The 22318-nt window shown below is 43.0% G+C and overlaps 1 protein-coding gene across 4 annotated transcripts in view; it reads left to right on the top strand.

Annotated features, from left to right (window-relative positions):
• glra4a (glycine receptor, alpha 4a) overlaps positions 1-4713 on the top strand; it is a 50522-nt gene extending 45809 nt beyond the window's left edge. For 2 of the 4 annotated variants that reach the window (XM_061235578.1, XM_061235577.1), the window contains 2 exons: positions 1479-1589; positions 3855-4713. In XM_061235578.1, the coding sequence (XP_061091562.1) occupies positions 1479-1589; positions 3855-4148 (405 nt within the window). In that variant the 3' untranslated portion in view covers positions 4149-4713. The remainder of the gene's footprint in view (positions 1-1478; positions 1590-3854) is intronic. The other 2 variants (XM_061235581.1, XM_061235580.1) reach the window with 1 other exon arrangement.
• Positions 4714-22318: the final 17605 nt, after the last annotated feature.

The raw sequence follows: 22318 nt of genomic DNA, 5'->3' as shown, positions 1-22318 counted from the left end.
CCTGGAAGCTTCGAGTCTCTCCGGAAAATGACCGACGTGCCCGGCGACGTGTCCTTCTACAGCAACCTGCACCACCACTGCAACACCTGCAGCAGGGTAACTGTGACCCACTGACCCCTCTGACCCCAAATGTGTGTGAAAAAACACCGCCCTCCCTGAGAAAGAGCCTCGCCTCTACCCTTTACCCCCTACCTCTTACCCGACTCCTTGTCGTGACCTGACCCGTGCCTGTTCGATGTTTCCCGACTGGAAAGCTCAGCTGGATTAGTCTTCTGGGTTTTCTAGGTAAAGTCTTGTCTTGTGAAAAAAAAAAAGAGCACTGCTTCTCCCGTCCTCGTAGAAGCCTAGAATGCCTTTCCTCTGTGTATTTCTTTGAGCACAGTGGCCACCGTGTTCACGGTCCTCATTACTCCCTCCAGCTCTGTATCCGTGTCTCTCCCTCAACATTTAAACTTTTAACCAAAACCTATTTTTTTCACAGTTGTCAAAGTCCTTTATAGTCATTTAGCTTTCTGTCTCCTCCAACATTCATCATAAACAGGGTTCTATTATTTGTCTGAAATGCAACAAAGGCAGTCCACACACTTATCTTCCCTGCTGAAAAAAAAAAGCTCAAGCTAGGTTTTTAAACAGCTGGTAGCTGTTTGACCAGCTCATACCCAGCTAGACCAGCCTATGACCAGCTTGACCAGCTCAACTTTCAAGCTGAATCCATAGCTGGATTTTACAGCAGGGATGTCCCTCGCTATTTATGCAATTGAAGCTGTGCTTAATCTCAGATAAGGGTGAATACTTAGCTAATGCTTTTCCTCGACTGTTGTCCTGTCAGCCCCCAAAACAAAATAATTTTTTCCTGTTCCCACAAGAAATGATTCCTTTCCTGTAATTCTGATTATGGATTTTGTTAATCTTTAGTCTAATCAAATAGATTTGCAATATAGGAGCTAATTTGGTAACAAGCGGTAACTGAGGTATAATTTAGGTAAAATGGAGCAATTAAGTACACATGAGAAACAAAGCCAGTCTTGTTACATCTCTCCTGTAGAAATGAAATAATTCCCTATCGTGTCGTGAAGACACTTTGTGAAACTAATAGGCAAGGTTTATTTGTTGTGTATCATGAAGAGATGGCCAATGAGTGTAAATACTACATTTGTTTTTCCACGTTACCTACAGAATGTTGGAGTTACTCAGTAATAGATCATATTGCTACCAAATGATTTATAATTTAACTAGAGCTGCAACTTAATGTGTTACCAAGCTATCACTTGACTTCAATCTCCACCGACCTTTAATCCTCCATGTACCTCCAAACAAGCTGTGTTCTATTCACAGGTGAAACCCATATCACTGAAATGTAAACTGACTTTGCAACAGCACTGTAATAGAGCATACGTGCTCTGTGAGGCTGAGAGGTGAGATCTGTTCTGAAATCCCATTATTCCCACCTCAATCCCTGCTCCGTTCTCCCCGCGGAGCCTCTGGCTAGCCAACCGGGAAGCTTCGAGTCCCTGCGGAAAATGACCGACCTGCCGGGCAACGTGTCCTTCTACAGCAACCTGCACCACCGCTGCAACGCCTCCAGCAGGGTAAACCATAAACACACCCCGCTAACCCCCCACACTCCCTGCCAATGCTGCCCAAGGCAAGAACTTCCCCCCCCAACAGCCCTCTGTGTTGGTCAGACTCCCCTCCCCCTGTTCTCTCACCCGTGTACCCTCCCGGGTAAACCCATACCAAAGCAATATGTTCTTTTTGCTCCTTTTTATAAACTTTCAAATGGACTAACTTTGAGTTTACTTTTGTCTGTGTCAACACTTTTGAAAAAATGTTCCCTGGTGATAGAGCCTTTTTTCTATTTCTGTTGGCCTTTCTCATTCCCAATCCACACAATTATTAACAGAAATATACTATAGGCACGGTCTACAGGCTAAGTGTATCATGTGCTTTGTTACCCAACAGAGACGTTCCTGTGTATGATACCTTGCTTACTCAATAGATTGAAATGAACTCAATAGTTAATTTAAATCTCAGACAATGATGGTTTTCTCCACTGTGAGCCAATTTCAAATCCAAATAGTCAAATTATTTTGTGGCAGAGAATAATCAGCTAGCTCCAGAAAAGAAACCATTTAGCCCTGTGCACATTAATCCTCCTTGATTGCATTTTTTAAAACTCTTTTTTTTATGCCTCATGCCTGTATCTTTTTAGTTGAGCAGGCAACACCACTGAACATACTGTGTAAAATTGTGAGACAGATGTATGCTGGGTAATATATGCATCTTAATTGGCTTTGGAATTGGATTAAAGCATGCGCCACCTTGATCCCAAACCTTTTTATCCTGTTAATCTATGTCACTCTTCCTTTCTGACTGTAGTATGGGCAACTGTAAATATTTTGAGTGGGACAATGGTTTGGTTGAGCAATGGTTCCAGCTGATAATATCTTATAATATTTTACATTTGTGCATGAAGGTATTCAAAGCATTGAAGATAAGCTATATTTTCTATTTCTGTCAAGGTGGATATGTGCAATATCTCAATTTTAAGAAGGGTTCCATTTGGACAATAGCAGCTGTGGCTAGCCCTGATATGACTGGAATTTCCAGAGTGTGTTTTAAATGTGGATTTTCTGCAAAATGGCCATGTCTTCACCAGTTCCTATATCGAGAACTGTGCATCTGGGGCTGCGACAAGGAACCACAAAGAAATAATCACAGAGGTACAGACTACCTCCACAAATCAAGGACAAGTGTGAACTGTGACTACCTTGCAGAAACCGGACGCGCACTGCACAGAAAGGATGAGTGCCTATTATCTTTACTGAAACGCATCATTAGAGCTCAACACATGATGTACTGGATCCTTTAGATAGAAATAGAAGGGCTAATTAGCCACTGTGCTGGGAAACTTGAACAGCTCGTTCCTCGGCCGGGAGACATTTGTAATTTTACACCGGATTAAAAGGTTAGAGTTTTCACTAACCTCAGTACACGCAGACAGGGGAATGACGGAGACAGGAGGGAGGGCAGACGCCACACTGGCACCGCTGAACAGGGACTCGAGACTCTCGCGTCACCGGTGGACAGGATGTTCAAATGCCCACCCCGACTACCCTTGAGAATCTGGGGGAGGACGCTGTCTTCTGTGTCGACATCGGCTCCAGTCTTACACATGCTCTGGAGGCTGTCGAGATGTGCTTTCTCCGGCACCGGGACATGACAGCGGGGTGTTAACGTGTCTCTTAGCAAACTTATCACTTGCCAGGCCCCCGCTCAGGATGCTAATAGCCAGGTACTTCAAGAGCTAAAAGAGTTAAAACAAGACCAGTGCAATGACCCAATTAAGACAGCAACTTCTCCCTCACTTCTCAAAACCTCATCTCGGAAGGTGTCAGAGAAATATCAAGGCTGTCGATCAATATGCCATGCGGAGTCTAAATAGGCCCTGTCATTCATAGTGAGAAATTCTAGGGCATCCATAAAAACAGCAATGTATTTGTGAGCTTTTGCTAAAACCCAGGTCTCTACGCAGGCATTCGGATAAAGAAGTGTCCTTTACTCCTAAATAAAATATCACACTGTTAAGAAAGAAATGAACCAGCAAACAAAGGTAGATGAAAATCCAAAATATACACGAGAAGCACAAGGGTGCGGCTGTAGTCTTTTGTCCAAGCTCAGTACTAAAACACGTCAGTTAAGAAAGGTCTAGAACGAAGACCACAACACATCGACTAACCAAATCAAGTGCTTCAGAGGTACAGGGTATGAGAAGGCCTAGCACCCGAACGGGCCCTTCTAGGAAAAGAGTGAGAAAAGAGTGCCTTAAATCTCCTCTCTGTCCCTCTCCGCAGGAGGAAGAGCTGGTGCGGGAGAGCCGGGGGTTTTACTTCCGCGGGTACGGACTGGGCCACTGCCTGCAGATGAAGGACGCGGCGGCGGTGGAGGGCACCACCGTGTTCACCCAGCCCCCGCCCGTGGAGGTCCTGTACGACAGCGACGCCGTGCGCAAGCGCTTCGTGGACCGCGCCAAGCGCATCGACACCATCTCGCGCGCGGTCTTCCCCCTCAGCTTCCTCATCTTCAACATCTTCTACTGGATCACCTACAAGGTGCTGAGGCACGAGGACATCCACGCCGCCTCGTAAAGGGGTCCCCCGCGTCACCTCTGCCCCCCCAAACGCTATTTGCTACGTTTCTTTTCCGTTTCTCTTTTCCTTTTCTCTTAGAACCAAAACTGCCTGTCGACTCTAAGAACAACACAAACAAATGTGGATAAAGCGTATGTTGAACGGGATTTCTTTTGGGGCACATATCTACCGCTACGCAGTGAACGAAGCGCTGATGTACGGTAGACAAACTGAGCTCAGGTGTGACTTCCAAGGTTTTGATGTTGGGAGAACAGAACTCAAAAGCGAACAAAAGCTACGGGTTCTGACATGGTTTCAAACTGCTGTTTGTTGATAGTGTTTTCTTTCTTTTCTTCTTGTCTTATTTTGGGGCGGAGTACAAAAATAAATGCTGGACTCTCCTCTACATGGACTCTGCCCTTTGAGCCTCCAGCTGTGAGCAGAGATTCACAGGTTTGCTCTCAAACTGATGGGGAAAAATACTGACTTGAATTTTATCGCACACCGCATCTCAGAATGAATGTTTTTCAAAAAGATTTAAACAAAAAACAACGTTTTTTACATTTCTTCAAATTGTCGAACAAATGGGGGGAGTGGGTGGGATGAAGGGGAAAAATTGGGTCTAAAACTTTCTCAAAATGAAAAAGGGTGGTGATGTTGTTTTAATTATATATAGTAAGATAAATATATATATAATGTATAAACTGTACATAAAAGTTGTCCATTAATTGCAGACAGCACAAATGTGTTTTTTTCCTTTTTGTCTATATTTGAATAAATGGATATTCTGCCAGGAAATGTGTTTCCAAGTGTACTTCTTAAGATTTCTAGTTTCAATACATCTTGCCTTTCCCTTCTATCTCTAAAACGACTACCCAAACACACATTGCAGGCCAAAGGTACATATCAGACGTAGAAAATACGTATTTGGATTCAAGTACTTTTCTGTGCTCAACTGATCTTGCCTGGCACAATTGAGCTAACCAAGAGAAGAAGTGGGGCTTGCAAGAAGGTGGGGCTTGCAATTTTTGAGAGTATTTCATAGGTTCCAATACATCAAACCAGCTCAGCAAAAGCATAGATACATGTCCTCCTTTCAAATTCATACAGTAAGTGCACAGATCAGGAAAGGCAGAGATATCCTGCAGTATACTGTACCATGCATTTTTAACATAATTACCTACATCCATAACCTTGAGTGGGTCTAGGAGTGACAGTTTAATTGTTTTCTGCTAACTGTACCAATGCATCCACGCATTGCTTTCACTCAAAGGATGGGAAACTGCAAAAAATAATACAGGAAGATGCAGCCAAAGGATACACTTTGGCGCTAAACAGGATTCTGGAGATTTAAGCATGCATGGAACATGCATGCTTTCAAAGGGATGATAATTGGGATACCCATAATTAGGATAACTGTCTGAGACTGTTTATTTATTTTTTGTTCCATAACTTTTTATCCCTCTGTATAAATAGTAGTAGTAGTCAAATGAGGCGAAATGCATGCCAGAGCTCAGCTTCAGAAGATTCCTAAAAAGTAAAAAAAAAGGCATGTTGCTGAAGCCAAGAGCAGGGGGAATTTAGACATTTGGGACAGCAAGAGAGGGCATCATTGCAGAGTGAGGAAGGATGAAGGAGTTTTATCAGCTAATGAGTTTGAGAAAGACTCAGTGCCCCACATTAATGGCAATGAATTCAGACCAGGAGCTTCAGCATTGTCTAGTATGTGAGGTTCAGACACCACACATAAAAAGTCCACCACATGGTATTACTTCGTGGAGAGTGGTAGCTCACACCAGGAGGGACAGGAGTTGGCCTTTTCCCCTTCAGCATGTTGACTGAGAATACATGCAGGGGAAAACATCTGGCTACTAACTTTGGGATCTTTGGAATCCATCTTCTATAATTAAACGTTTTATTTAGTTATATACTTCTTTACATATTTACTCATTTATTTTTTGCTTGCTTGCTTGCTTGCTTGTTCGCTCACTGGGAACTGTTACAAAGACATACAATTGTCACAACAAAAATGAAAAATGCTTTCCTGCAGTGGTGTTTTGGATTTAATAGGCTGGTCACAGTTTGTTTCTCATTTGTTTTCATCTTTGACAGTAAAACACACACACACACACACACACACCACCGGCAATTACTGTGCAAAGCTCTCTTGCAGCAAGACGACATCTCAAAAACATCAGTAATGTAGCCGGTCTGATGCCCTTCATTATTTTTCACCAATTTAACACAATACGCCAATAAGATCTGCAAGAAAATCTGTACTTTCAAAAGAAACCATTATTAGTTTATTTGTAATGCTCCAATACAAGCACATCTGGTTATCCTCAAAATGATGCCAACATGGATCCTTCTCCTAATCTGATAAAGACAAAATACAGGTATGTAATACATTTGCTTAACAGACAACTTATTATTTGTGTACGAGAGCTTAGGCGTACACATGTAGTGGCAGAAAATGTCAATATTACCCATTTTCACATACAAGGACTAGAAAGCTTTAAGGTACTTCATCAAGGGTGCAGAGGCAAGGTTACACTTGGGATTAAAATCTGTAACCAAGATTTTAACCAACTTCCAAATCACCATATTGCACAGCAACTCAAGGAACTTATCATTCTATATTTCCCCCCCCAATACATCAATACAAATTCAGGTTGTTTTAAGCGGGACTTCAGTGACCACTGTTTGCAGATAGCAAGCTGCATGAGAAATCAGCTTCAACTCTCATTGTATAGTAAACCTCATGAGAGAATCTTTAAATGGTTTCACCGTGTGGTTTGATATGTGATGAGTCTTCAAACATGAAAAAGGAGCGGCATTTTTTTGATGTTGTTTCTTTCCCATGCGCATGCAGCCTTTATCATATTTTTCATCTTGCAAGCCAGCCCCAGTATCTCCAAATTCATGTATTTTATGCCAGACGGCTTGGGAGATTGTGAGACTCTTCAGAGACCTTTTTACAGTCTGAAGGATTTCTATTTCCTTCAAACTGCTTTTGAACATGGTATTGCTTTGAAGAGCTATGCGATGTCACTGCATTCAAACTCTTTCTTGTGTTTTTTTGAGTTTGTATGTTTATAGACCCGATCCCCATGGTCCTTCTAGCAAAGAAACACTAGATAGCCACAAAAAATTTTTTTTGTGAGCTTCATTACAGGTACATTTTTTAGATGTACTCATTCTCTAATGATGGAGTGCCTGAGTGAGTGCCTCTGCCTGTAGAAGCAGCTCGGCTCAGGGATATGAGAATGAAAATGTGAGGAAAAGGACCGTTTTAATGGAGTGTGTGTTCTCTGCTGAGTGGCACCTTGTTAACAGCTGGGTCTGGACGCTCCTGCTGACAAACCGTTAGGAAACAAAAGCACATTTTTTGATAGATTGGCAACATTTCAAATTTCCTCAAATTATTAGCATACCTTATCTGTAAAGGGCAAGGCTTGCTGCTTCAGCTCAGAAAATGGAAGCATGGCTCCTACTGAAATTGGACTACCCACTAATTGTTTCATGTCACTAAATATTGATGACACATACAACTGTGTTAAAATAAGACACATAACTATGCAAAAATAAAAAATGTTTTTATCCAAGAAAATGAACAAGGGGAAGAACTGACATCAGCTCATCCCCCGACTTCCATCTTTTGACAATTTAAGAAGATTTTTCTGAAGGAATTGGAAAAGCAATAAGAAAATGTCAAAAAAATTGGCTCTTGCATTTCACATTGTATTCTTTTCCCCAGAAAGCTGACGATAGTTGAGTGCACCCTGTCTGTCATTTCCAGGTTTTTATCATAGAGGTTGTTCAAAGAAAGGCAGCACCGTGAACAGTTTTTACAGGTGGATGAAGTCCGGTGTAATTTCCCCGTATTTCAGGGTATTCCTGGTTTGCTTTGTTGTTTCTTTGTTTGTTTTTTTCAAATAATTACTTCATAAGATGAACAGGCTTTTTTTTTTTTTTGGTTTGTTTAGAAGAACACTGTGCCCCTGTGCATTTAAAGAGGCTTTTCTAAATCTGTAATCCATGACTGACATGCGAAGAATTGCCTTTTTCTCAGCATTTCTCCCACTGTGTCGCCATTTCATCCAGTGAAATGAGTGCATTTGGTGCGGGCAGCATCGGCAGCAGCCAGCGCGCCTAATGGAATTCAATAAGAGGACATTCTCAGGAGGGCATGCAGAAGACAGCTCGGTGGACCTTCCACTTAACAACCACTCAAGATTCATAAGCCAACTGCCATTATACGGTAAATCCCAGGAACGTGAGGACTTTTACAAACACCGCGCGTCTCGGGAGACGGACATTAGATCCGGCGGGGGCGAGCGGGCGGGGGACGGGGGGTGGATGTCGTCTGAGTTTTCCAAAGCAAGCATCAGAGGTTGAAGGAGACACTGCAGACGTTTAACCAACTAATCAATAAACTCATCTGCCATTAAATCTGAGAGTCCAAACCACAGCAGATCAAATGTTCGTTCTTTAAACAAGCTGAAGGGCTACATTTATGGGTAAACCACTAGTCACAATGAGGAATTTAGCTTATTTGAGGGAAGGGGGGTAAGGGGGGGAAGATTTGCCCACAGTCATTAATTATACTTAGTTTTCTACTGCACTGAATGATTCACTTAAATGAATCCCCTGCCTAGACAAGGACCCCAAAGAATGAAAGAAAATCTACTGTAACAGCACATACATTACTTTACTGGTACAATAGGTAATTTCAGACGGTCAAGACAGGAATTACAGCAACAAACAACTTCAATCCACAACACTGTTCCCAGAGTCTATGAATATAACGCATAATATAAAGTGTTATTATACAGTTCCATGCTCTCGTGCACTGTTTTGGAAAGCTGACAGTGACAAACGCAACAGAGCTTGCTGTCTTTTCGTAGTGTTCTATTAAGAAAATGTTCGCTGAACTGGTGACTTTATGAAATCTTGGCTTTGTTGTGCTACACAACACTATTTATAAGTCTTTTTTAAGTTTTCACTTTAACTAACAAACTATATCATGAGCAAGCAAGTTATTTGGCGGTCTACCTGGCTATATAACTAAGATATGATAGTCTACCACAAACAATGCAACTGTAGCCTACAGTTTGAGAGAAATAAAGGTTTAGCTAAACATGGATGATCTGTATACTATTGCTTATCTAGTTTGAAAAACAGCACCAGTTCGCTATCAGTAACAACAAGCAAATTAGCTAATACTAGTTAGCTTCCCAAATTTACAAATATCCACCTGAGGCACAACGCTTGTTCACTATGTATTGCTACTATGTTCATATTGCTTATATTTTATCATAAGTGGATACTTGTAAATTTGTCAAGCTAAGTATCGCTAACAAGCTAACTATCACAAGCAATGAGCTTGAATTGGTGTACAGCTGTACAATGTTTTGATACAGAGTGACGGCCCGACAAATGTACACATTGAAACCCGAATTTAAGGACTATAAACACAGGCAGAGGGTGAGTCAGCATGTCAGTGAGCCTTTTTCAATAGGAAGGGATTTACAATGGGCTTGTGACAATGTTTTAACACAAAAATCTTACCTAGTATACCTTTAAGGTAATATATTGAGGCTTCTCATACACACAGTGAGCACTTTATAATATATGTATTAGACTTATGGGGGTGACATGGCTCAGGCAGTAAGAGCAGTCGTCTAGCAGTTGGAGGGTTGCCGGTTCGATCCCCCGCCCAGGCTGTCTCGTGGTGTCCCTGAGCAAGACACCTAACCCCCAAAATGCTCCTGACGAGCTGGTCGGTTATTTGTGTTAATATCACGTTCCTCTCAGCTTTGACCAGTCTGGCCCTTCTCCGCTGACCTCTCTCATTAACGATGCTTTTTTTGATGCAGAACTGCTGCTCATTGGATGTTTTTTGTTTTTTTCGCACCATTTTGAGTAAACTCTAGAGACAGGAGATCAGCAGTAACAGAAATACTCAAACTATCCCATTTTCTCCATTCTGACAGTTGATGTGAGCATTAACTGAAGCTCCTGACCCATATCTGCCTGCTTTTATCCATTGCACTGCTGCAACACGAGTGTGTGATTAGATAATTGCATGAAGAAATTCCTAATAAAGTGCTCAGTGAATGTATGTTAGCACATATATAATGCAAGGAAAAGCAGGCGAGACAGTCACCATGATGGATGTGGTGGTCAGCTGTCCAGGGCTTGTCCTTGGCAATAATCAACACACTTTCACCACTCCATCTGAGGAGAATTTCAATTGGGCCAATGGTGAAACTGATGGCAAGGCCAACATATTCAGTCATAGAGCGCACTGACGCAGGGGAGAGATCAATAATGCAGTACCCCGTAGCAGAATCTGTTGCCATCAAACACGTGAGCACCATCAGGTCCACCTTTATTGACAAACCGCCTTCATGACTTTTTAAGGTATCACATTCAATATGATGAAATTATGCAAGCAACATGAAGACATTAAGATGTTGCAGTAAAGCTGTGATCAGGCCTGTAGATATACACTCACTGAGCAGGTAGACCTGTACACCAGCTTGTTAATGCCAATATTTAATCAGCCAATCAAGTGGTAGCAACTAAATGCATAAAAGCATGCAGACGTGGCCAAGAGGTTCAGTCGTTTTTCAGACAGGGAAGAAATGTGATCGAAGGGATCGTGGAATGATTGTTGGTGCCAGACAGGGCGGTTTGAGTATCTCAGAAGCTGCCGATCTCCTGCGATTTTAACGCAAAACATACTGTAGGGTTTGCAGAGAATGGCGCGTAAAACAAAAAACATCCAGTGAGCAGCAGGTCACTGGAGAAGGCCCAGACTGGTCAAAGCTGACAGGAAGGTGACAGTAACGCAAATAACCACACATTACAACAGTGGTATGCAGAAGAGCATCTCTGAACACACAACGCGTCAAGTACAGCAGCAGAAAGTAAAAAAAAAAAAAGATTTAATAAAGGGCTCACTGAGTGTATTTGCATGTCATAAATATATGTAGATTTGATGAGTGGTTGTTAAGCCTTTTTCAGTAGCTTTCATTACCCATAGAGACTGTGAAAATGGATTCAATTTCACCATTTCTTCTTCTCCAACGCTCTCTTAACAAAATTATAAAGATTTATGTCAAGGCCTATTACGCTCAGCATATATTATGTAAACAGAGTCTTTCTCAAACAGAGACTGCCGTCGTACATATTCAACCAGGAGGGTTCAAGAAGTGCAGTACGACTAAGCTCAATAGGCTCCCAATCGCAGCTCACACCTAATGCAGAAAAACTTAGTATGAGTTTCAGAAATACTCTGATGCTCTGTGTGCATTGGCACACACCTGCCTCTTTTGCACTCATCAGGCTGTCTAAGCCAGGCCACATGCAATCTCACTTCCCTGTCACCAAACTGAATGCTGGCGAATCGCAAGTCTAGTCATTTCCAATTGGCTGTGGGGCGAGAATATAAAAAACGTCCTTTCAAATGTCTCCATGTGCCTTCCAGCTAACCTGCCGGTAGAAGCCCCAAGGTTACAGCGTCAAAGCCCCAGTAATTGATGGTGCCTTGGGGTTGCTGGAAGACAATATTGGAAGATTTCTAAAACTCGGTGGACCCCGTTAAAAGAAATGAGTGGAGGAGTGAAAATGTCCTGACTAGAATGAGGAATTACAGGAAAACTGCCGTAAGTGATCATTTCACCACTCCCACCACCCTATAGCAGAGGCTTCAATCTTTCCTGGTGACACACTCCTGCTTTTACCCTCCAATCCCCCCACGCCTCTATCCCCATACCTGTGTATGATGAACAGGCACCTAGGACACATCACACAGAGCTGTGAGCAGAAGGAGCCCATAAAGAACATACACAGTATCACAGTATCAAGTGCAGCTGATAGGCATTCTGGTCTCCTGGGCCCAGTCTTTCAAAACGTTTTTGGTTAGGGCACTAAAGTTCACACAATTAACGAGGGTCGATTTGGGCGTGAAATTTATCCGTCTCTAAATAGCAGGCGTAAACCGAGGCGCAAGCAAACAGAGACACAGGCTCTGAATCTTGAAATTACTTCAAATAATCTTTGCAACAAAAACCACACTATTTCAACTCCAAGAAATCATTGAACAGATTATTAATATTATATTATTAATGAATGATTGCAGCCAAACAATAATTAAGGCTGGGTGTTACAGAGCCAATATCTCATGCGAAGCTTTGGGAAATGACTGAAATAATGTGCTAAACCATAATGACAGTAACAAGTGTTTGAAGTTTAAAAAAATCATTGCCGCTTGCAAAGACTATGAGTAGGCTGAATGCATTGATAAGCTGCTTTTAATTGCTTTTCTCCATCACGGAAAGACATGCCTTTGCCTTTAACAGAACATTGTTACAAACAGAGCATGCTTTGAGTTGTGTGTTTGTTTTGATTTGGTATCCTCCAAAACAATCGCAGAAAATAAACGGGGAAAGGCTTCTGTGACAAACAACCAGCCATGCAAATAATTGCGCTTCTGGGAGAAATTAAATATGTAATGTCTCTGTAATGTAAACATTCTCATTCTATCAGCAATCAGTAATAGTCAAACTAATTGCAACGTTGCGATCTCGCATTGAATTCAAACGACAATCGCCACCACAGCTGTGAACTTTAGTAAAATATATATTAGCTTGCAATGTCAGACTATGAAGAAGACATGGAAACTTTGCCCCGCAATACTGATGTGGTTCAGCAGAAACCTCTGCTTGTGTGGCCACAGTTGGTAGGTTCTGGCAGTAGAATTAATGGTTCTTGATTAAGATGTGCATTTTTGAGCTGTGACGATGTTCATAAGTTAACTGTGGCATTGTGTTGGGAAAGAGACGTTGCTGCTGAAAATGAAATGTTTTGCCGCACTGATTACTAGGAAAGGAGTGGTCCATTGAGGTCCAATATATCACACTGCATTTTAAAAAGTCTAGAAAATGTGTCATATTTCTGCTACACTATCTGGATGGATGGATAGTATGCTTGGTTAGGGGAAACAAAACTTTAATTTCCTTTTTGGGCGAACTGCTCCTTTAACGGCCATATTATCAAGTCCAAAATGGAATGACCCCTTTGCCCCCCTGCATCACATGGCCAATCAGACAGATTCAATTATTTGTTTAATTTATAATGAACACTTAAACATGCTTAAAAATACCATATTATGCTTAAAATGCTCACCTATGAATTTCCTTCCATTCCTGAAATAGTTTTTCAGCAACATGGGAGTGAGTCACTACTGTTTTCAGATAGGAAGGAAGATACAATAATTGAGGTTATGAAACTAATTTTAAAGAGTCGCTTCCTGTCCTGAAATGTAAATGCCCATTGCTATAAAATTGTAGATAAGCTGACTTAGTGAAAACAATTTCATTACTCACTGTTGATGGAGAAATGATGGAGAAACTGGTTTAAACGAGAAACAGACCTGTGAAAAGATCAACCACTACTTTGCCAATATGACCACGGATAAGAGATCAGTGTCGAGCAACAGTAAATGTAAATCCAATATCATAACTACAAAGTACAGAACAAAAGAACAAAGAACACTGTGATGCACAAATGGAAAAATAACACTTTCAAAGACAATTTGCATCAGCAATACAACTTTTCTTCAGCTGGTTACAGGGGAAATATTGAAAAAAAAAAAAGAAAAACTAAAGGGCATGCAAGATCAGGATTTTAATTTCTGCATACAACCGCCAACCCAATTAAATTCACTCCATCCTCCTTTTTCTCTTTCAAAAAACTTTTCTCCCATGTGACAAAAAAAAAAGTAGCAGTTGCAAGAAGTAATACAATATTCCAAGTACGTGAAACCACTCCTAAGCTATACCGAGAATCGAGGAGGGCTGTTTGACCCTGACCTGGACTAGAACAGGGACTTTCTGCCTCATTCTCCCTCTACTCCTGCCAGCTGTTTTATTCATTCTGGCCATATATGGAATAGGAAGGAACAGAGAGACAGCAGCCAATCAGCAATGAGGTGACAGTCAATAGAATGTGATGGGCACCTTCCCTTCACTCTCTGTATATCTGTCACTCGTACCCAATCTCATGGGGGCGAGGAGCGCGGGGGATTCCCTGCGTCCCAACACAGGGAGGGAGCGTGAGTAAACAGCAAATTCTCTTCCCCAACTCTTCTGTCATCCCACGACTATGTCACACCTGCGTAAGAGCCGGGGGTAGGGTAATAAGACCGTGGGGAGGTTCGCGTGTGCAGTCTCTGCATGTAAGCTGAAAATGCAAACCGCTCCAGAGGAGAAAAATAACGGCCTTCCCGAGAGATGGTAAAGGAAGCGCTGGAGACTGTTGTCAGAGGGAATACGCTAATGGTGTGCGAACCTAAATGGAGCCCCCCACCCTTAATAGACTTCATACACTCAGTTCCATTTGAATACGGTGATTTCATAATATTAAAACAAAGAAACCTCATAGAAAGACGTGGGTATGAACTGAGTTTCTATTTGTTCTCAAACTGAACTGATATGGATTTTGACCCCAGCCCAACGTAATTGTGGACCTTCACACTTTTACCCCCTCGGGCCACTGTCACCTGTCCACCTGTCTACCCTTCCCCCAAATCCCACCCCTGGACCCTAAATCTTCGATGACAGGGGCCTACAGGTGTGTGCCACCCTTCAGAGCTCTCAGCCCAAGCAGTGCTTATCACGCCATTTCTTATGGTCACCTGACATTTCGGTTGCCGGGCCTGTCAAGTTTATTTACAGGTATATTTTTGATAGGGAAGGAATCCGTCAGACTGCAGCGATAGATCCTGCACTTTAAGACAGGGAGTGAGGTGTTCCACTCAAAGAGAAATCTCACACCAATGTCTGTCCAGTGCAAAATGACAGGTGGTGGGTTGAATAAAAGCTAAATAATTTGCTATTAAAGTACAACCGGAAAAATAAATGCTCACTTAGAACTCCCAATATTTTCTTTCCGTTTGGAAATAAACTACAGCTGAATATAAGCAAGGTAAAGGGTTGAACTTTATAATGCAAATATAATTTCACTCTCAGAATAGCCATCCTCTAATCCACTGATATGGAAAATAATGGTAGGAAATGAAAATAATTTACATGTACAGTAGTAAACCTTTAAGTGTGTGTGTGTGTGTGTGTATATACCTGTTGGGGGGGGGGGGGCTTAGGCGCACGCAGTGATTAGACGTAGATTTTGAACAAAATCAAAGGGGCGACATGGCTCAGGCAGTAAGAGCAGTTGTCTGACAGTCGGAGGGTTGCCAGTTCGATCCCCCGCCCGGGCTGTGTCGAAGTGTCCCTCAGCAAGACACCTAACCCCCAAATGCTCCTGACGAGCTGGTCGGCGCCTTGCATGGCAGCCAATCGCCGTCGGTGGGTGTGTGAGTGTGTGTATGAATGGGTGAATGAGAAGCATCAATTGTACAGCGCTTTGGATAAAGGTGCTATATAAATGCCAACCATTTACCATTTACATTATTACATTACATTATTGGCATTTGGCAGACGCCCTTATCCAGAGCGACGTACAGTTGATTAGACTAAGCAGGAGACAATCCTCCCCTGGAGCAATGCAGGGTTTAAGGGCCTTGCTCAAGGGCCCAACGGCTGTGCGGATCTTATTGTGGCTACACCGGGATTAGAACCACCGACCTTGCGGGTCCCAGTCTTTTACCTTAACCACTACGCTACAGGCCGCCCTATAACCCGAATAACATCCGTTATTGGCTAATGGCTCTCTAATCTGGCCAGCAGGGAGAGGCCCGTGCTGCATTCACTGGCTACACTCACCACCTGATACAACAACACTTGATCTGGCGAGAGCCAAAAGCCATCAAAACGGCCAGCAATAAACCCTGCGAGTAAAATCCCCCACTCCTTCAAAGTGATTTAACTCAAAAAAAAAAAAAAGTCTCTCCTTTGGCTATTCCCCAGAACCTCGCAGATAAACAAGTGTCAGAACTGTCAAACCTTAGGCAGCGGCACAATAAAACACAGCATGTTCCTTCACACCTGCGCTTTCTAATAAAATGGCGGCGTCCTGCGCTCTCTATCAGTGCCAGGCAGAAAAGCGCAAAAAAAGGTTTCCCAGGAGAAGACATATAATCTCCGTGCCCTGGCCTTCTGCTACCACCGTGAAAAGCCTGCGAAAAATAAAAAGGTCATTTCCTCCATGCTAATTAATAAGGGGGGGGGGGGGGAAGTTCCTCTGCTAAATATCACATTGGATTTCTCCAGAATGCCACATTCAGCATGGTAATGAATGCCTGTGATGTTTCTTAAGGTCATTCCAGCTGTCGACGGTGCAACCAAGCTGCTCCCTTCTTTAGATCCTTCTAGAACCGAACGGCAGGCACTTCAGCAGAAGCACCCTGCCACTATTCCCAATCCCGAGTGCCTAGAACAGAGGTGGGCAATGAGGGCCGTGTCTGGTTTTCATGCCAACCGCTGGCCTTGATTACTTAATTGGTTCTAACATTTACGTCATCTGACATTTTAGCTATGTTTCTTGATGAAGGCATTAATGACAGTCAAAGACTGTTCTTGTGTCCCTGTATAATATGGTTTTACTCATCAGAGCTAGTGAACTAGTGTTGGTCTATATGGCCAATTAGTTCATTTAGGTAATTGGTGCAAACAAAAACCTGCATACACACCGGCCCTCCAGGACTGGAATTGCCCACCCCTGGCCCAGAAACTGCACAGAGGGTGAATATTTGTTTCATCTTTTCAAGTTTAGCCTTTACTGCAGCATGCTTCACAGCAAAACCAAAGCTGTAAAACAACAGTGATACTGCAAACCCTTACATTTAGAAAAGCAACAATCATATGTTTCCAACATAACATCATATGGTTTTGTTACAGGTCGGCTAACCTTGCTTAGTAGTCTTATTACGACATATTTGCCTCGCATAGTGGTGGATGAGAATTTTCAATCAAGAGCATGAAATTACAAAAGATGGTCATAGAATAAGTTAACACACCTGGGTCAAATATGTCATTGTCTTGGATTCAAATACTTTTCCAAGCTTTACTGAGCACAATAGCAATGCAATATAAACCTCTCAACACCAGGGACTACTACTTTTCCAATATAATCCTTACATTTTGACTCATTTCATAACCCAACATACAGCATACAGCTGGTTCTATATCAGCATGAATAAAGTGAGATACCTCCTAGAAATATCCCACCGAGGATATGAAGCTGTAGCATAGCCACAGGGTCAGCTCAACCTCAAACCGGCAGATCTCACGGCTGCTTGGGTGTGCCGCTGAAGGGTAGCGTTTACTCCTCAGGAGTCACTGCCTGTGGAACTGGACAGACTCAGACGAAAGGCCAGACGGAGAAATCGGGAGACGTGTTGCAACAAAGCTTTCACACTTCGAAATAATACCGAGCTTTGACCTCACCCGCCTTCTGTCATTCTCTCGGTTCTCAAGTCAATGATGAAGAAAATAAAAAAATAAAAAAATAAACAAAAACGGGAGAATACAGCAGCCTAGCAACCATCCGTTGCCAGGGAAACTGCATCCTGCTGGGTAACGGGGAGGCAGCGCTTTCTGCGGGAAGACTGGAGAACAGCAGGGCTTGGAGGAGAAGGAAAATGAGGGGGAACGGTGGCCTGCTGGGAACTGTAGTTTTTTTTGCGAAGCGCTTGCATTTATCCCGCTCTCTCAACTCATCTCAACACAGCCAGGGGGAGGGCAAAAATTCTGGGGGCGGGGGGGGGGGGGGGGGCCTCCCATCACAAATACACCATAATCTCTTTATTAGCTCTGCATTGGTCGAGGAGCAGTTATGCGCCTGTGGTGTAAAAAGCTTCGGAGTGGGGGTGGGGGGGCCAACGTGCTAACGGGCGGAGTGGGTGGCCCAGGGGTCCTCCCGAAGCCCCCGTTATTTACAACCCCACGTCAGACACACAGCATTCTCCCTTCATATACACCCCCATTACACACTTGCAGCGATGTGTCATTTTAACTGCCAGCTGTAAAAAAAAAAACAGGGCTGCATGTACTCAAATTTGTCACGGGCTGCGTTGGTAAAAATGTAAATACTGCACGTAAATGCGCTGCAGATGCAGGAAATCGGGCTCACGGTGCAATTTCTCACCGATTTCACCGGGCCCAGGTGCTGAATTACATTTTCATCCTGCAGTCAGCCCTGTCTTCATTGCCCCTGTATCGGAAAGCTCCTGAAACAGCAGACATGGGGGCGGCAGCCCTTCCCCAACACACCTTAAATCATTTTCTCCACTTGATCCTCTATTCCTTTATTACGGCAGCTCAATTAGTCATACTGTATTCCGCTTTCTGTAAATAGTTATCTGCTAGAGCACAAAGAGGTATCCTTCCAAAAAATGGTCCGGGAAATTCTCCACTACAGGAGCATACCAATATCTGTCCTCAGTTATGATAAATTACCATTTGAGGAAAAGGAAAATAAGTTAAATATATTCCAGAAATACATTTTGTAAAAACAACACACAGCGTAAACTACAGCAGAAACAATATCATAACACAAACAAATATCAAAGCACATGCATTTCTAATTGTTTTTTTTACTAATTGCTTCAACTGGGGAGGGGGGGTCATGGAAAATAAACAATAATAAAAATTGCATCTAATTCATAGATGCTTTTTTTCCCCCCAACAGCTTAAAAAAAGGTTCTCATTATATTCGCAGTCGCAGCGGAGCTCAAAGTGAGAAAAAAACTTTGTTTTTCTCACATTATCTAGCTTGCAGCAGCAGCCATTGAATAACAGCCCAGGAATTTCAAATAATGAGTACCTAAGATAAATGGAAATCCATCTGCCACACTTCCTAGGCTCGACTCAAGCCCTGTTAGCTGCCGAAGACCAGCGGTGGGGAGCAGGCGAGAAATGAAAAAATGTAAAGTTCGAAAACTTTGAGGACTCCAAACCTCACCACCTCCAACCCCTGTCCTCTGTCTGTTGCCCCAGGAACGGTGGCCAGGAGCCATGCCATCAAGCACCCTGCTTCTGCCAAATGGCTGATGCTAAGTAGGTGTGGGCTTGGTTAGTACTTGGATGGGAGACCTCCTTGGAAAATGAAGTTGGTTCAGGAAGAAAGTGTCAGAAGTCCGCCTATACTTTTGCCCCGCGGAGCAGACTTCGGTCTTGACTCTTGCGCCATCATCAGCCTGCCTACCGTCCGTCTATACTTCTGCCCCGCCGACAGCTTTCCTGGCTACTGGACTTTTTTGGCATGGTGTACCGATTACGAGACTGCCTTCTCCCTTGGTACTGTACTTTGGTTTTGGCTGGTTTTTACGCGTATGAACATTGCTTGTTTTTTGACTACGTTCACAGGACATTCCCTGAATAAAGCCCTGACGGGATTTTATTACACCCCTGTTTCTGAGTCGTGCATTTTGGGTCCAACCCGCCACGCACCCTTCTCAGAAAGGATACTTCCTACTAAGTAAAGGGCAGTCTTCCCTTCGCAGTGATGGGTACACAGTGCTGTAGGTGGCGGTGCCTTTTTGATGAGGCGATAAACCAAGGTCCTGACTCACTGTGGTCATTAAAGATCCCATGACACTAATTGTGAAGTAGTAGGTGATTCCCTGGTGGTCAATTCCAAACCTGCCACCTAATCATCCCCTGATTTAATTGGCTAAATAAATGTTCTCTCCACCTCCACCTCCACTGGTGTATGGTGAGTGTTCTGACGCAAAATGGCTGCATCACCAAGGTGGGTGCTGCACATTGCTGGTGGTTCAAGTGATTCCCCCTCATCAAGCATTCCTTTGAGTGTGGGAAAAGCACTCTGTAAGGCAAGGAATCATTATTATTATTATTGTTGTTGTTGTTGTTATTATTTTATTATTATTATTATTATTATTATTATTATTATTATTATTATTATTATTGTACATGTTCTTCTCACAAAGTTTTTTTACTTTTATTAGAGAGTGTGAAAATTAGCACAGGACCTTGTCGATCAACCGAATTCAAGAAGACAGGATATACCTTCTTTTTTTGTTTACATGTAACCTGATTTATTTTGTAGGAAGTAGCCTTCCTCCAGTTCATCAGGAAAACAATTGGCTGTATAACAAGGATACAGTGTCATTGATGTGAAGCACCACTCACCCATTTTAGCTCCTTGAGCACTAACAGCTCTCCCTTGTAGAGAATCGTCAGCCTGCTAAACATGAGAGAGTGTGTGTGTGTGTGTGTGTGTGTGTGTGTGTGAGTGAGTGAGTGAGCGAGCAAGTGAGTGTGTGTGAGTGAGTGAGTGAGTGAGAGTGAGTGAGTATGAGTGAGTGAGTGAGTGAGTGAGTGAGTGAGTGAGTGAGTGAGTGAGTGAGTGAGTGAGTGTGTGAGTGTGTGAGTGAGTGAGTGAGTATGAGTGAGTGAGTGGGTTACAAGCCAGGTCCATGAGGTGCTTCTCTTCTAATGAAAGGGATGGGCAGGAACACTGGGAAGATCCACTAAAAGTGAGAAGACAGTTCCCTAAAGGCTTCCCCAGGGTGTGGGGGGAGGGGGGAGAGCTGAAAATTACTCTTGCCATCTTCGAAGGCTGGAGAAAGCCTTGCTGGAACAATTTATCACACTTGAGTCAAATTGATTTAAGAACTAACAGGTTGCAGACTAATTTCTCATCCAATCTTCCCATTCACCACACAAGTGCCAAGCTCCGTTTGTTACCAGAGGGACACATACATGTGAGCCATACACAGGTGTCTTCTCCTTTCCTAAAGATACAGGCCTACATCTCAGTCCAGGTAAAACACAGTTACAGGTTCAAATTGCAAAAGGTGAACTGTCATTGTACCACTTCTTCAATAAATATCCACTTGTATAAATGTTCGCCAACAGTAAAAGGTAAATGAAAACCGGGGTCAGATTAAGTAAGGTTCATAAATTAGGTGCAATCTTTCATGTACCCCAACGTCGCGCAGTGAGGGAGTGGGGGCGGGAGATCAAGACCGACCGGGACGGGACCACAGCTACCCAAGATAAGTTGGATAACCACTGATATAATCTAGGAACCCCTCACGAATGTGTGGGGTCACTAGAGGCAAGGGGAAGAAAAAGAAAACAGGAAAGAAACTCCCTGGCGAAACGTCAACTGAAACAAGAAGTGGAAGGAAACCCCCCCAGAGGCAAACCCCGCCTCGCACTCCTCTAATTTTAAGAGTGCTTATGAAGCCCAAAAATAAGGAATCTCCAAACAAAAAAGCAGAACTACCAGTCCCTATGCTCGGACTTCATTCTACAAGGCTCCTGAATGCCAAAAGCAGTTCAGACCTCAAACTACCTCTTTATCGGCTCAGTGTGCATATCAGAATGAAACACCAAAGCCCAGAGCAGTGCCAGGAAGAGACTTAAATAGCTCGCCACACAGCTTGCCGTGATCGGCAATGATTACACCCGCATTCCGCATGAGGAAGGTCATTTATCCTGATGACGTAGCCAAATTTGTGTCACCCAATAGGACCGTCGGCCAGTCTCCACCCATATAGTGATTTGAACCAACCACAGGGCACATTACTGCAGTAAAGTGCACATGCCCTCATGGATATGCTGAATATCTTGAAAAGAGAACTTTGGCTCCAAAATTGCACAACATTGCACCTTCGGTGGCATAGAGAATCAATTTAACTCAGGTTAACGCTGGCTTGAGGGAACAAGCAGATTCACTCACAAACCGCTTATTATCAGGTTAGTGGCTGGTGCACAGAACTGTTAAACTTGCTGTTTTGCCATCGGGTTCCAGGATTTATGGCTTTGTGTAAGTTGGTGGCAACCTTCACAGCTGAGGTGACAATACTCAATGAAATAGTATTATATACTAACAGTAATATATAATAGTATAGTATACTCTAATAGGAGCAGAGTTCTCCTAGCAGCAGTTCAGACTCCACATTAGAAATAATTATTTTATTTTTTAAACTGTATATGCATTTTACACCATAAGCTATGGAACCACTTCATAACACACATTTTATAGCAAGCATTTATGTCCCCCGTTACAGTTATGAAAAAAAGTGAAATCTTCGTTTTGATTGCCGCTAGACTTCCAACAGCTCATTTGATCTTCAAAGCCTCATTCCAGAGGCTTGATTTCATTTATGTGGGACAATAACTACAAGTCCGTTTTTCCGCTCCCAGCAGACGGCTCCCATCTCTGTGTGAATGCTTCTGTTGCAGATG

The sequence above is a fragment of the Conger conger genome, chromosome 3 (genome assembly GCF_963514075.1).
Source record: "Conger conger chromosome 3, fConCon1.1, whole genome shotgun sequence".
NCBI lineage: Eukaryota > Metazoa > Chordata > Actinopteri > Anguilliformes > Congridae > Conger > Conger conger.
This window is presented reverse-complemented; position numbering and strand designations above follow the sequence as displayed.